Source organism: Gymnoscopelus microlampas, assembly GCF_963454915.1.
Source record: "Gymnoscopelus microlampas genome assembly, chromosome: 23".
In the NCBI taxonomy this organism is placed as follows: domain Eukaryota; kingdom Metazoa; phylum Chordata; class Actinopteri; order Myctophiformes; family Myctophidae; genus Gymnoscopelus; species Gymnoscopelus microlampas.
Window position 1 is genome coordinate 19999638 of NC_139960.1, and position 15520 is coordinate 20015157.

Below are 15520 nucleotides of genomic sequence, written 5' to 3' on the forward strand. Positions count from 1 at the left end.
TTGTAGCGCCGGTTGTTATGACGATGAGATGAGAGGGAGGATGCGCTCTTTCGTCCTGTCGGTAACCGGAAGACTCGCCCCAAAACGCGTTCACCCCTTTTTTTTCCGCGGACCGGTCGCCCCCAGCGGTTCTTGTATTTGTTTTACTGAGGATAAGGTTATAAATACGTTTAGGGTTAGGCATAGTTTCACTGAGGTTAAGTTTAGGAATAAGGTTAGGTTTTGGCACCGTTTTTATGAGGTTACGTTTAGGAATAAGGTTAGGTTTAGTTTAGGCATAGTTTTACTGAGGTTATAAGTTTATGAATACGGTTAGGTTCAGGGCACTTCAGGCATAGTTGAGGTTAAGTTTATAAGGTTAGGTTCAGGCATAGTTTTACTGAGGTTAAGTTTATGAATAAGGTTAGTTTCAGGCAGGGCCGTGCTTAGGGGTCAGGAGGCCCTAGGCAAACCCCAGTATGAGGCCCCTGGGTCGGGACCCATATGTGGGTCGCGGACCAATTTTTAAGGGTCGTGAGTAAAATACCCCTTTATTTTTTTGTTTCCTACATTTTTGTTTTTAATTATTTCAAAAGATACATTTTTTTTTGACAAAAAAATTAAAATAAATGTAAAACTAAATAACTTTAAAACTAAAAATATTTTTATTTAAATAAAGAAAGTACTGAAAATAGCAGATCGAGCTAAAAAGTATATTTCCCAAATTGGTTTAGGAAATTTAGGATTTTAAACATTGTGAAGCACACAGGGAGCAATTAGTAGTCTTGCTCGTGGACACACATAAACACATTGCTGTCCTTGCCTGGAATCGTACCTGCGACTACCAGGGCTTTGGTCTTCCCAGACGGGCTCCCTAACCACTCAGCTATGGCTACCACAGAATTGTATGAAGAGAGGGAGGTGAAAGCCAAAGAGATTTTCAAACTTTCACAAATGTACACCAACACAGACAGACAGATGTCTATCTGTCTGTCTGTCTGATAATTCTATTCCAATCTCACTACAAGTTATATTCATAGTGAATTGTTATTAAATTAAATAATATCACATATTATTGCTGTCTCACTCTCTTTCTATCCAATGGTGGCATTGGGTATTCAGTTATAAAGCATTGTTTTTCAGTCTGTTGTCTCAGTCACTGCTATAACTACAGTATAGCACTTAAAAAAAGGTTATTATGAAGAAGAATAGCTACTTTCATTATTGACATTTAAAACAAACCATTGAAGTAGAACAATTCAATTTGAAGTGAAACACACATTACCATGTCAAAGCCAACATGTGTGGTGGTTTCTGTGGCTAATGTGTGACCGTTCTCAGATTTCAGATACAGATCACTTGAGAGACCAAATATTTTCACATTGTAATTAGCTACATGCTAAAACCATCCACAAAGTTAACATTTATTTGTACATTCATTGTTTTGTTTTGTTTAGATTGTTGTTTGATTGGCAATGTAAACATATGTTTTCTCATACCAATAAAGCTCCTTGAATTGACACACACACACACACACACACACACAGACAGACAGACAGACAGACAGACAGACAGACAGACAGACAGAGAGAGTGTCTCAACTTAACTTTCTCATGCAGTGTAGATTGTGCTGATTCAAATGTAAATGCAGTGCTCGAGAGTGGTGTGACAAATGGTGCTTCTTTGTGCTATAGTATAAGTCTACTCTGGATTGAAGGAGCCTTTTGCTTTGTTAATGTAGACATAATACTTGTGGCTGAGAACTGCAGCACTTTGAGTCGGAATTGAATTCATGACCAATGGTTTACCGATCCAGCCAACAAACCCCTGCACCAAGGAAGCTTGCTAGGTCACTAGAGGAAGTTGTAGAATATTATCGCGACACTACAATATGTTCTCTCATGGAATACCACCCAACTCACTCCGAATCCAACTCACTCCATGAAGACTTAAGAAATATTCGCCCAACTCACTCCAGGGCTCGGCCAACTCACTCCAGGGCTGGGACAACTCCCTCCAGGACCAAAGACCAACTCCCTCCAGGACCAAAGCCAACTCACTCCAGGACCAAACCCAACTCACTCCTAGCCCCTACGGAACCTCTCCCTCCGCTGTACGCTGTATAGCTCCGAGATGAGGTCCCTCGTTAGTTACTGCCGTCTGTTTTCGAAATGGTCGCACGTCGTCCACTTTACATGTTTCTTACCCCTTTCTGCACATCGTATCCAAAAAGTAAAGCATTTCCGCCACTCTCTCAGATGTTTGAAGTTTTAACGCGCCATAAAAGCTATCCAACGGGTTGAAGAAAGTATTTAATTTGCCTCGGTTTTCATCCGGTTCCATAATATTTTGCATTAGAAGATGCAATTCAACATTTGACCAGTAGGGTCAAAAGTAATGTTATCTCTACGGGCGCAACTCTTGCGCAATGTCTTAAAAACCATGTAACCGGATGAAAACCGAGGCAAATGAAATACTTTCTTCAACCCGTTGGATGGCTTTTATGGCGCGTTAAAACTTCAAACATCTGAGAGAGTGGCGGAAATGCTTTACTTTTTGGATACGATGTGCAGAAAGGGGTAAGAAACATGTAAAGTGGACGACGTGCGACCATTTCGAAAACAGACGGCAGTAACTAACGAGGAACCTCATCTCGGAGCTATACAGCGGAGGGAGAGGTTCCGTCGGAGCTAACTCACTCCATGCAATGTCACCAGTGTAATATTGGTTCAATGTGTCAGTGGTGTAAAGTAACTAAGTACATTAACTTAAGTTCTGTACTTATGTACAATGTTGGGTATTTGTGCGTTATTTGAGTATTCCCAACTTCCAATGGTTTTACCTCTACTCCACTACATATTGGATCCAAATATTGTTTTTTTACTCCACTAAATGTATTTGTTTGTGTGTGTGTGTGTGTGTGTGTGTGTGTGTGTGTGTGTGTGTGTGTGTGTGTGTGTGTGTGTGTGTGTGTGTGTGTGTGTGTGTGTGTGTGTGTGTGTGTGTGTTTTCCCCCATTTCATGGCATTTACATTATTCTTGGAATAATTAATTGACTTCATACAAATGACCCATTCACATCAACACCTTATCTGCATATAGCCTATCACCTGGTCATTGCATAATGCAGGCACATGACCCATTAATCAACACCTCATTGTAATGGATGTTTCATTGAATAGGAGTAAGTGCTCATCTTCCTATAAAGTGAGCTTGTAGATCGGCTACTTTCAAAATGTATGTCTCATTTTATTTAAAAAATAAATAAAATGAGGGACATTTTGAACATACCGGGAGGTTAAAGTAAAAAACAAAAGTTGTGTAGAGCAATGTGCCTCACCTTGTAAAATAACATCTAATTATTTAGGTATAACTTTATATCAAAATAGATGTTCATTGTCTACAGTTTACAATTAACAACACTTTCCTATGCATTTCACAGTCCCAAAGTTATGTATATATAACTACTATTTATCCAACAGTGGATTAATCAAGAAATTCCTCAATATTGTACTTAATTCCTCAATATTGTACTTAAGCACAAATGTCTTCCTCAATAATAATTTGTGAGTTGTCCTCTGCTGTGGAGGGAGTTGGCCAAGTGTGTGGAGTGAGTTGGGCTCTGCTGTGGAGGGAGATGTCTGGAGTGAGTTGGGCGCGATTTGGAGTGAGTTGGATTTGGAGTGAGTTGGGCTGTTACCCTCTCATGCCAATAAGGCTCCTTTGAATTGAATTAGAGATAGTTTCAAACTTTCAAAAGTAGGGGGCCCTGGTGAAGTGGTGTTGTCGTGGCATTTAAAAAAAATGTGGTCAGTCATGGGGCCCCCTCCTGACTGTTTGGGGGCCCATGTTGTATGTTTTTAAGGGCCTTGAATGGATTGGAAAGCTGTTTATTTATATATATTTTTTTAATAATAATTTGAGGAGATCTCATGGGGCCCCCTCCTAATCATCAACATTGAAAAAAGAGCCATAACATTTTGGAAACACCTAAAAATCCTATTTAAAATGATAAAAGTATTGGCATCAAATTATACTTAAAGTAGGCCTACCATAAGTAAAAGTACTTATTATGTGGAATATCCATTAGGTTTGGAAAAAAAAAAAAAAAAAAAAAAAACTTTTTTTTTTTTTTTTTTTTCCATGGGGCCCCCTGCCTGTGATGTGGCCCAGGCGGCCGCCGAGCCTTGCCTACTGCAAAGCACGGCCCTGGTTTCAGGCATAGTTTTACTAACTTTTACTGAGGTTACGTTTTGCAATACCTGGTGGGGACCGTTCCGAGGTCGCCGGATTTTCCCAGGGGCGACTGTGTTTTGGGGCGAACGTTTTGGTATTCGTTCTGTCCACACGACGCGCGCACACAAGCGTGCCCGCGCCTCTGTGTGCGCGCGCGCGCGTGTGTGTCCACGAGAAACAAGACTGATGAGAAATAATATAATTCGCAATGCAGCAAAACGCCGAGACCCAACAATGCCTTGGCTTGGACAAAATAGCTGGTGGCTGCGATCTTTTATGAAAAATGTGAACAATTATATATGTAGGCTACATGAAGCATCTTTCAGTCATGTCTGAATCTCATGCAAAGTCCATTTACTTTCGGTGTTTTCGGTATTCTATCCACTCATTAGACTTCATTGCAATATCAATAAAGTTTAACGTCCAAAATGTGATATTGTTGCGTACAGATGCACGCCTTCACGCGCACAGGGGTGATGTCAGGTCGGTTGTGTGCATGCACGGAGGCATCCACACAGGCATTAAGGTCCTAATTGATGCAATTAATAGCAAGAGTTCGTGCGAAATGAACACATAATTTCGCCCTTGAATTTCAGAGGTTAAAAGGATATATTTCACTTTCAAATAAAGATAAATAAATATATATATATATATATCCTATAAAATAAATGAAAAGAGTAATGGAAAAACCACGGCCCGTGCATTAGAATGCTTCTAATGCATGAGGGAGCTGTGAATTTTCCATGACTTTTTCCATTTATTTTTTATGTTTATTTTGTTTGAAAGTGAAATATCCCTTTAATATGTGACTGTACTTATAGCATTGAAACGCATCTCTATTTTGAGAGAGAGAGAGAGAGAGAGAGAGAGAGAGAGAGAGAGAGAGAGAGAGAGAGAGAGACCGACCAATGGAGCTGTTGCTCAAACGATGCTCATGAGTATTCCAGCTGCAAACGACTGCAGTTCCTTCTCGGCGCAAGGAAATATCTCCTTCTCTTCTCTCTCCCCCTCCCTCCTCACTGTACCTCTGAGTCAGCAAGTTTCAAGTCTGATTATTTGAATCCCCCTCCTGTAAAGATTGCATGTATTATTCAGACTGTATGGAGAGGGAAGAATGGACAATGTAGATACAAAAGCGTCTCTTGGCACGGCACGCAGAGGATGAGGAAAGGAGATGAGGGACAATGCAGATAGACGTCCCTGAATGGATACAGGATAGGTGGGCAGACTGGGCACTAGGGACAGCTGGGCACCATATTTTTTGGTAAGACTGGGCACCGGGATAACTGGGCACCCGGAAGACTGGGCACTATATGCACTGGTCCAGGTTCCAGGTGCCCACATTTCCCTGGTGCCCAGTTATCCCAGTGCCCACTCGTCCAAGGAGCCCAGAATGTTTTGGTGCCTACCTATCTTGTTACTCCCTGAATATATAGATGGGTGCGGCGTCATCATTGTTGTTATCATCCACATTAGCATTTTTGCACCAGACATTACTGTATATTTTTTTTGTTGTCAGGTCAAGTATACTGTATCTGTGTACTAATTCATGTCTAAAATGCAGTGGTGGAAAAATAACTACATTTGTTTTACTTGAATAAAGTATCAATACTGCAACTTGCTGCTCTCTTACAAGTAAAAGTCTGGTATTCACAATTTACTTGAGTAAAGGTACAAAAGTATTGGCATCAAAATATAAAGTACCAAAAGTAAAAGTACTCATTACGGAGAAGGTCCCATTTCGAGTCTTCAAAATGTATAAATATCTTTTGATAAATATCTTTTGAAAATAGCAGATATACAAGCTTGTTGTGAGCTAGTAAATAGCTGAAATATATATATAGAGCTTAAGTGGTTAATGTATGTCTAGTAATAAAAATCTAAAAAAGGTTTTCAAATAATAGTGGAGTGAAGGTACAATATTTTCCTCAGAGATGTGGAGTAGAAGTAAAAGTATTGAAAATTGGAAATACTCCAGTAAAGTAAAAGTACCTCAAAATTGTACTTGAGTACAATATGAGTACATGTACTTAGTTACTTTCCACCACTACTAGGGCCAGGCCACCTACCCTACTAACTGCACTGCATTCTCAGACAGAGATGGAGAAAAAAACATTGCCTCTAAGTGGATAGAGGTGGTACTGCAGTGCAGCATGCAACACAGGTCAAATACGGCCACACTAAAACCTTCATGAGTTAAGTTTTAGTTTTTTTCCCCCCATCAAGCAATAACAAGTATAAGTGACAAGTTTAATTTCCATGGTAATGTTTCATGTGATACCGGCAAAATTATACGTACATTTTGCTGTGAGTCTAATTGCACAAGTCATCTCCAGCTCCCATTAATTGCCTCATCAATCAAGTGGGACACCACACCACGTACTACTACTGTAGCTTATTTAGAAAACTAAATGCTTTGTGCCGCATCTGCATAGCTCATGTAGCCCCAGAGTGTAATGAGAGCCATTACATAAAAGGACAATCAATTTCTAATGTGCTCCTTGCACCTACCAAAACTGGCAGACAAGTCAGTGCACTGTGAGAAATGTAATGGCATTTTTGCAACAACAGTCCGGGGAAGGTGGAGGAGGGGTATGGATGGGTTGCACTCAGAGGCAACAATGCATCTTGAAGAAATAAATTAGTGCTTTCAAACTATTCACAAAGCTCAGTCAACAGACTGGTGTGGTTTAAATAGCTTTATATTGGATAGTTTTATTGCTAAAGAGAGAAAAGATGACCAACACCCAACATCTAGTATGCAATAGCGTGTGTGATGATGAGGTTAATTTTGAGGACACAGAGCGACCGTTTGGGTTCCTCTCCCTACAGACTAAATGAAAGTCAGAAACGTACGCTGTACACAAGCGGGTAATATTCCAAACTAGAGTACAGCTGCAGCTGTAAAGCCTGTAACTAGTGTTATTGAATACTGGCTTCAGTGACAAATCTCATCTCGACAGAGAACATTCAATTATAATGTAGGCTGTTGAAACGTAAGATACAAGAACACAGGAAAAATTCCTTGCAGGCCTCCTTTTTTTAAATCACACAATCCCATAAAGTTACACATGCAAAGATGAACACTACACAGTGAAGACAAGGAAATCAAAAGCTGGTGAAGAAGGAACCAGTTACAGAATCCACTACATAAACATGTAGCATTAAATAAACACAGGTTTATATGATATATCTGAGACATCCAGGCTATAATGCGTATTGTACATTTCCTTTAAAAAACAAAACACAGAACAAGAGCTACAGTACTAAGGAGATACGCTCTTCACGACATGCAAAACATGTTCATATTTTTGCTGTAGTAACTACTTTCCTATGGTTGAGATAACCATTTAAAGTTTATATAAGCAAAGTTTAATGGACTATACGAGACATAAGCAAAATGGAGAACCTCTAGGCAATTAAAAGAGTCACGGTTGTGCCCCTTCTTCCTCCTCTTCCTCAGAGTCCTCCTGTTGACCTTTCTTCTAAAAAAGAAAAAGAAAGATGGTATTGTTTCAGAGCAGGAGCGTCACTACTAGGCAACTAAGTTTACGTCAGGCAATAGACCTGTGAGCTCATAACTGTAATTTCTAATCAATGAATATAAAAATCAGTGGGGGCGGAGTTGGGTAATAAAAAATAACATTGATAGCAGATCACGTCCGCATAATGAGGAAAATATGAATTTGTGTGTCTGTTCTTCCCATTCTGTTCATTCCAAATGAAACAGCCTAATTTATTCTCGTCCGCTGTCATGTCCACATTACACGAGGCCCTGAAGTAGTCCTGGTTGTGTCATGAGCATTACATTAATGAAAAACAATCAGAGTATCGGATGCCATCACCTTTAAGAACTGGTTGTTCTTTTGTTTCCCCTGCGTCTCCTGACATCATTATATCACATTATTAATGGTGCTCCCATAGATCGTCGAATGCAATTTTTCTCAGCAAAACATTATTTGCATCCCTCAAACTCACTAATCCACCATTTAAATATCAACACTATGATGAAGGCGCACTTGCTTCTTAAAAAGCTAATGGAAGCCAATACTCTGATTGCTTAAATTAATGTAACGCCCAAAACACACCCATGACCAATTCATAGTGTAAATACAACCCCTTTGCACCATTAATGCCCAGATAACCGGCCATTAAACTAGCAGAATTGTCATGGACACCACGTCCCCCCCGTCATTTTGCACCATAGATCATTTAAATAGGGCCCAGACAGAGGATTGTAGATCTGATGACTTTCTGATGACATTGAAAGTTGTCCGTGCAAGGCATAAAGAAAATTGAAGTCTAATGTTTTGTGTCATCACTATGTTTTTGTGAATAGCATGAACTGTCAGTCTGGCCAAGTTGGTCACATTCACTCTTGTGCATTATTATGCCATATTTAGATCCTCCTACCAGTTTGAGGAAGTCAATGAGTTTGTAGGCGTCCTCGCCAGTGGACAGGTCCACAAAGTCCCGGGGAATCCTGTAGCTCAGACACGGACTCGGCTGGACCGTCACCTCACTTGTGGTGAAGCGGAACGCTGGGCCCTCCTACATGTCACGCACACACACACATCATTAAAGCATGGCAAGTGATATATAGAGGGTAGTGTCATTGCGTACAGTCCGCTTGTTGCATCATTCACCTGTTGCTGGGCGACGTCACCGTCTTCTTGATTGGCTGACACGCTGTTCCCAGAGGTAAGCTCCTCCCACGTGAAGAGGAGCGAGTCTGTGACCTCTCCAAATGGGTTTAGATCAATCACCCACACTTTACCCTGTAACACACATGCAGGCACGCACAAGTGTGCTACAGATACACAATTCCAGTGCTTACATACATAAGGTGCAAACCAGTGTTGATTTTGACAGCAAATTTTGATTTAGTTTTAGTCAAGTCTTTTGAATAAAATTCCATTTAGTTTCAGTAATTTCTTTGTCATCTGAAATGTTTTAGTTTCAGTCTAGTTTTAGTCGACTAAATATCATAAGATTTTAGTCGATTAAATCTACAGTTGATTTAGTCGACTAAAATATATTTTGGCGGTGCCTTGATGGCGTCGTAATGGCTGATTTTACATTTGGTTGCATGCTGAAAATAGCCGATCTACAAGCTCACAATGCGTCACAGCAAGTAGATCTTGTAGATCTGCCATTTTCAGAGCGCAGCACCCGAGCGCAACCAAACAGAAAATTACTTGTCTTTTAGTTCTACTGGATCTCTTCTCCACTAGTCCCTCACTAACATTTTAGTGTAGTTTTTATTTGTTGACGAAATTGTCAACATATTTAGTCTTAGTTTTAGTCATCATAGCTTCTTTTTTTTTTGTTTTCGTCAGTGAAAAGCGGTAGTCGACGATCATTTTCCGTCATAGTTTTAGTCGAAGAAATCACCACTGGTGCAAACAAAAACAGACTTGAAGATCAACTTACCCAACTATCTCTGTAGACGTCCAACACAACTGTATAGCAGAAAACACTCAATTAAAACAAAATCTCTTGTATTGTCATTTAGTTCAACGTCATTCAATGTCTTACAAGTAACTAAATCTTTGGCCTGGGTACTGTTAGAAGTTTGCAATATCGATTAATTTAAATAATTCATTGGATAGCTTTTCCTCACTCCTTTGTTCAATGAAAATGAAATGAAATTTCATAATGCCATATCAGTCATTTTCTTATATGCAGTACTGTAAGAAATCAGTGATTTAAAGCTATTTCACATCTTAAAATTGACATGGTAATAATTAGTTCCAATCCAAGAGCCCCAGCACTCACAGTCTTCATCCAGGAAGTTATACTGGATGTGCTGGTTGAAAAACTCCTGAATGGCCTGGGAGATCTGGTCTTCCTGCTTGGAGATGTGCTGGTAGTACTGGGTGTAGTCTCTGGGGCAGATACCTGAGACAAGTGGACACATGAACATGGTAGAGGGCTGGAGAATTGTATGTATAACTCTCCGTCTTGCTTAGCATAGCTCAGGGACACACAATAATACTCATAGCCACTGGCTGCAGCATCAAAGTCTATGAAGCTGTCTAAGAAAGCTATGAAAATGTTTAAATGTTAATTTACAACACAAATTTATACAATATGTAGTGGGGGTCCCTGCTTCTTCTCTCTCAGCCAAGGGGTCCTTGGTCTGAAAACATTGAAGACCACTGGCCTAGATGAATAGGTCTGGGTGGAGGTTAAGTAATGAAGATTTTCCAGCCTTACCAATAAGTTTGTTTTCTTTGACAAAGCAGCGGAACTCCCCACCAGGGATCAGCTCGCTCCACTTCCTCAGGACCAGCTGAGCAAAGGTCAAAAGGACAAGACCATTACTACCACTGTGTTGTGTGTGTGTTTATGTGTGTGTGTGTGTGTGTGTGTGTGTGTGTGTGTGTGTGTGTGTGTGTGTGTGTGTGTGTGTGTGTGTGTGTGTGTGTGTGTGTGTGTGTGTGTGTGTGTGTGTGTGTGTGTGTGTGTGTGTGTGCGAGCATGTGTCTATGTTCACGTTAATTCCATCTAGTATACTGTAAAATACCTCATAGCTGATGACTGGGTCTGGAGAGTCATGGTCACTGCATTGAAGAAACCTGAACAAGGGAATTTGGGTTATAAAACCCGATGCACGCATATCCAGAACACATGCACACACAGTTGTCATGTGGCTGAATGGCCAGCATCTGGCACAAGCCTCTGGAAGGTTGATTTTCAAAATCCAAAACTTCTTGTCTTTCATATCATCACCTCTCTCTGCTTGTGGTATCCTGTCTCTCTACACTGACCTATCTGAATTAAAGCATAAAATGCAACCAAATAAATAAATAATAATAATTAAAAAAAACGAACCCAAAACCCTAACACAGGGGTCTTCAACAGGGGGTCCTCAGAGCTACTACAGGGGGTCCGCCAAATCTTTAGATCATATGATTTTTCTTTTTACCTTAACCACTTGAAACCTAGCATCCCTTTTCTGAGGAGAACTTTAGCCAAAAATAGCCGATCTACAAGCTCACAACGCCTCGCGCTACGAGGCGTTGTGAGCTTGTAGATCGGCTATTTTTTGGCAAAGAGGTGTTTGGTGTAGAGGGAAAAAAAGAGCAGACGAAGTAAACAAAAAAGTATAATCTTAAACACAATTTTATACAATATAGATGGGGGCCCTGCTTCATTTCTCTCTAAGCTAGGGGGTCCTTGGCCTGAAAACGTTGAAGACCCCAGATAAAATCCACTCCGTGGCCAATGCAACTAAAAATAGAACCTAACATAATACGGTGTTAGTCTCCGTTTTCCCCCAGTGTCGTGCAAATGGCATAAAATATATTACATACGCACAAACAGCCACACACAAACTTGGCAAATACTGTGTACTCCCATTAAATCATGCGATGCAGTAAAGTCTTATCCATGCCAAACATGGTGCCACTGCCAGCCAGGGCCATTAGGAAAGCGAGCCATTGGGGGAAAGTAAATCTAATCTAGTAGTTTCTTAGGTGCACTGCTGGCAAAAAGAGGCTGAGTTACTGCCTTCCATTCCAATATTTTACTGCAGATTGAAAGCCAGCCTATTTACACGGCTCCTTGTTATTTCGTAACGGGGTGTAATCTAAATGCAAAGTGAGTGTTTGTGAGTCTGTGTTTTTGGCTCCAGGTAAAACGTAAGAGGCTTACGGCTGCGTAAGGTCGTGGGTGATGAAGTCGGAACTTTTGAAGAGCAGAAATATGTCACTCAGAGTTTGACACTGAAGAGAGCTGTTCAGAGCAATCCAGTTAGCATCCTGCAGGGTACACACACACACAAAATGAGGGAAAAAAAGTCTAGACTTCAATTACTTCATTACAACTCACAATATACAGCAACAGTGCACCAGTGTTGATTTTGTCGACTAAAACTAGGACGAAAAATGTTCGTCGACTACCTTTTTTCACTGACGAAAACTAAATAAAAACTAAATAAAAATGTTAGTGAGGGACTAGTGGAGAAGAGATCTAAGACAAGTCGTTTTATGTTTGGTTGGTTGCGCTCGGGTGTTGTGCTCTGAAAATAGCAGACCTACAAGCTCACAACGCGCCGCGACGCGTTGTGAGCTTGTAGTTCGGCTATTTTCAGCATGCAACCAAGTGTAAAATCAGGTATTACAACGCCATCAAGGCACCGCCAAAATACATTTTTGTCGACTAAATCAACTGCAGATTTAGTCGACTATAATCTTATGATATTTAGTCGACTAAAAGTAGACAAAAACTAAAACATTTCAGATGACTAAAATATGACTAAAACTAAATGGAATTTTATTCAAAAGACTCAAATCAAAATTTGCTGTCAAAAATCAACACTGCAGTGCACCCATAGGTTATAATAGTTCACTTAATTATTTATACCCGTGGAGCACTCCAGTTGAGTTTGGGAAAGACACGCCCACCCAGAACATTTATGGCCTCTAGGACCTTTGAGGTAAATTCAGGGAACTCTGGTGCCTGGAAAACAAAGCCACAACACCACAGTAGTGAATTTTAGATAGAATGCTGAATTACTATGCATAAAATTAATATTTTTTAACTATAAAATACTTACTGTGACAGTTGTGGTCGTCTCGTCATCCGACCACTAGGGTACAAACAGAAAAGTCATGCGTTTACTAAACACGCAATGAAAAATGAAACTTGCCATCAACAAACAATGTTTTACATGACACGGACAAAGTATGGTGTGCCACTCCACCTTGCCTCCTCGCTTGGAGGCGGGGCTAAGGCGGGAGTGGAGGATGCGTTTGGAGGACGCAAGGATGGAATTTTGAGTATTGGGATTGGGCTAGCGCTAATCTGCTTGCATCACGTCAGTAGGTGCCATGTGGAAGAGACGGACAGACATAGCAATCTTTTATAACCGTCACCAATAACATAACACTACTTCCTAGGTCCTAGTTCCACTCCCTAGCCTTGTTGACACATATTCAACAGCCTGGAGGAGGGACAGTGGGTCTGAGATTATGAATTCAGATAAATAACATGGTCGTCATTGACTGATTTAAAAGATATTTGGGACATTTATTCCATGGCCTGCTGGCAGCGTGTACATGACATAAAACACTGGTCACCCTAGTAGTTTGCGAGCTCAGCTGCAGTTAGACACAAAAGACAGGGGTGAACGCAAGATCCTCCACCCTCCTGGTGGAGATAATGAGACATGAATCTATACCTGAATGTCCTCTTCTTCGTCTGAATCGCTGCTGTTAGTCTGCTGTGTGTTGTGATCACTGGTGAGACAAATTACAAGGAGGCGATGTTACAGTAGCCCTATAGACCTTGTCTTACAAAATAATCAATTTGAATAAATTAAATTGTTGTTGAATGTTAAATTGCTTGTAATCCTGGGCGCTACTCTCCCTCTGCCAAACTGGGGAGAGCCCCGAACTGAGCTCATGCTTCCTTCAATGCATGAGGAGTGAGCAGGCCGCTTCTTATCACCTGACAGGGGGGAGTTTCCCCGGTAGGACATAGCACATGGAAGGAACACGTTATTCCAACGAGTTCCTTTCCCCTCCATCAGGCGCCCCGGCTGACATGGGGGAGGCAGTATAGAGACCAGGATTACTGCATGTTTTTTGTGAGGGTACCTCCCCCTAGGGACATGGGGAGAACATGCAAACTTCACACAGAAAGGCCCTTTCACCAACCCCACCTAGGGTATGGGCACTGATGAACCGCCACCATGCTTCTTGATTAGAGTGGCATTCTGGTTTACCAGTGCAATAAAATGTAACAGAAAGTACAATAACAATACAGCACATAATGGCTCCAAACAAGCTTTAAAATGAGTGAGTGTGAGAGCAAGTAAAGAGACAGAGAGAGTGAGTTCCTACCCCCCAGAGACTACCAGAGTTCCATCGTCCAGTAAATAATCTATTACATTCTGAGGCAGTGGCAGAATCAAACTGAAACAGAGATAAAACATTGTACAGTGTAAATGACAAGATTGCTCGCACCTCCTATGTTTAAGCTGTTCATCATGACTTGATGGCGGCGATGCAGTAGCCCTGAAACATTACTGTCATGGATGAACTTCCACATAGTGTTTGCACTTTATCCCTTTTTTGCCCATATATCTATATTAACGTTCAGATTTCAAATATTAAGTGCTTACCCAATGGCCACGGATGTTACAATTATTTACGGGCCCTCAGAAGTACCCGAATATTCCGTGTTGTTCAATAAAAAGCATTTTAGTCCGATCGGTGGTGATTTTCACTACTTGCTTTCAACTACGTGTCCCTATTGGTTGGGAGGTGTATTGCACTCCGATACGTTATTTAGCTCTATGAAAAAATGTCCACCAATCGGATTAAAATGCTTTTTATTGAACAATACGGACGATACGGGTACTTCTGATGGCCCGTACATAACTGTAACATCCGTGGCCATGGGGTCAGCACTTTATATTTGAAATCTGAACGTTTATGTAGATGTACGGGCCAAACAGGCAGAAAGTGCAAACACCAGGTAGAAGTTTCCCCATGACGGTCGTGACAAACGACCGCCGTGTGATCCATGGCTAGCAATGATGACTATCTATCACGATGAACATATGAACAGAATCACATATGCACAGAATCCGCAGTGTTGTTGTTGACGTTAGCCAGAGAAAAGCTTAGCCAGCATAGTCATATTTCCCCACAAAACCACAGTAAAAACCCTTTGAGTGCGGCGCGTTTACCTTTTAATCGTGTGCATAAACAGAACGTTTACCTTTTAATCGTGTGCTTCTTTAATATAGGAAACCAAACAGAACGTTTACCTTTTAATCGTCTGCTTATTAAATAGAGGAAACCAAACAGAACGTTTACCTTTTAATCGTGTGCTTCTTGAATAAAGGAAACCAAACAGAAAACTGACAGTTTACAACTTGCTCCTTCTTCATGCTGCAATTCATGTAACGGAAGCGTAATCAATGTTGCCAGATTGTGCGAGAGAAATAAGCAGCAACCAGGTCAATGACAACAAGCCCAAAAGATGCAACTTAGGTCACTCACACGAGCATTTTAAACCGATACGTTATTACCCTACAAGCCCACAATGCGTCACGATGCGACGTGTTGTGAATTTGTAGATCTTCTATTTTCCCTAAAACAAAAATGTGGATTTAAAAAAAAAAAAACATTTTAACAACACAAATCTTGTATGGGGGGTCCGCAGACAAACACATATTAATTTGGGGGTCCTTGACATGAAAATGTTTGAGAAACACTGGTTTAAACCTCAGGAAACAAGCCCAAAATAAGCAACTACACTTTAGAAACAAGCCCAAATAAACAATTAC

At 40.8% G+C, this 15520-nt stretch overlaps 1 protein-coding gene across 1 annotated transcript; it reads right to left on the reverse strand.

Moving 5' to 3' along the window:
* Positions 1-6901: 6901 nt before the first annotated feature.
* cdc123 (cell division cycle 123 homolog) lies at positions 6902-15128 on the reverse strand. The gene is made up of 13 exons (XM_084049953.1): positions 15048-15128; positions 14067-14138; positions 13403-13460; positions 12779-12811; positions 12586-12681; positions 11875-11981; positions 10745-10796; positions 10435-10510; positions 9994-10116; positions 9649-9677; positions 8862-8993; positions 8629-8766; positions 6902-7700 (listed from the first exon to the last, which is right to left on the reverse strand). Exons 1-13 carry the CDS (start codon positions 15119-15121, stop codon positions 7644-7646), a joined length of 1047 nt encoding a protein of 348 aa, XP_083906079.1. The 5' UTR covers positions 15122-15128; the 3' UTR covers positions 6902-7643.
* Between the last annotated feature and the right edge of the window lie 392 nt (positions 15129-15520).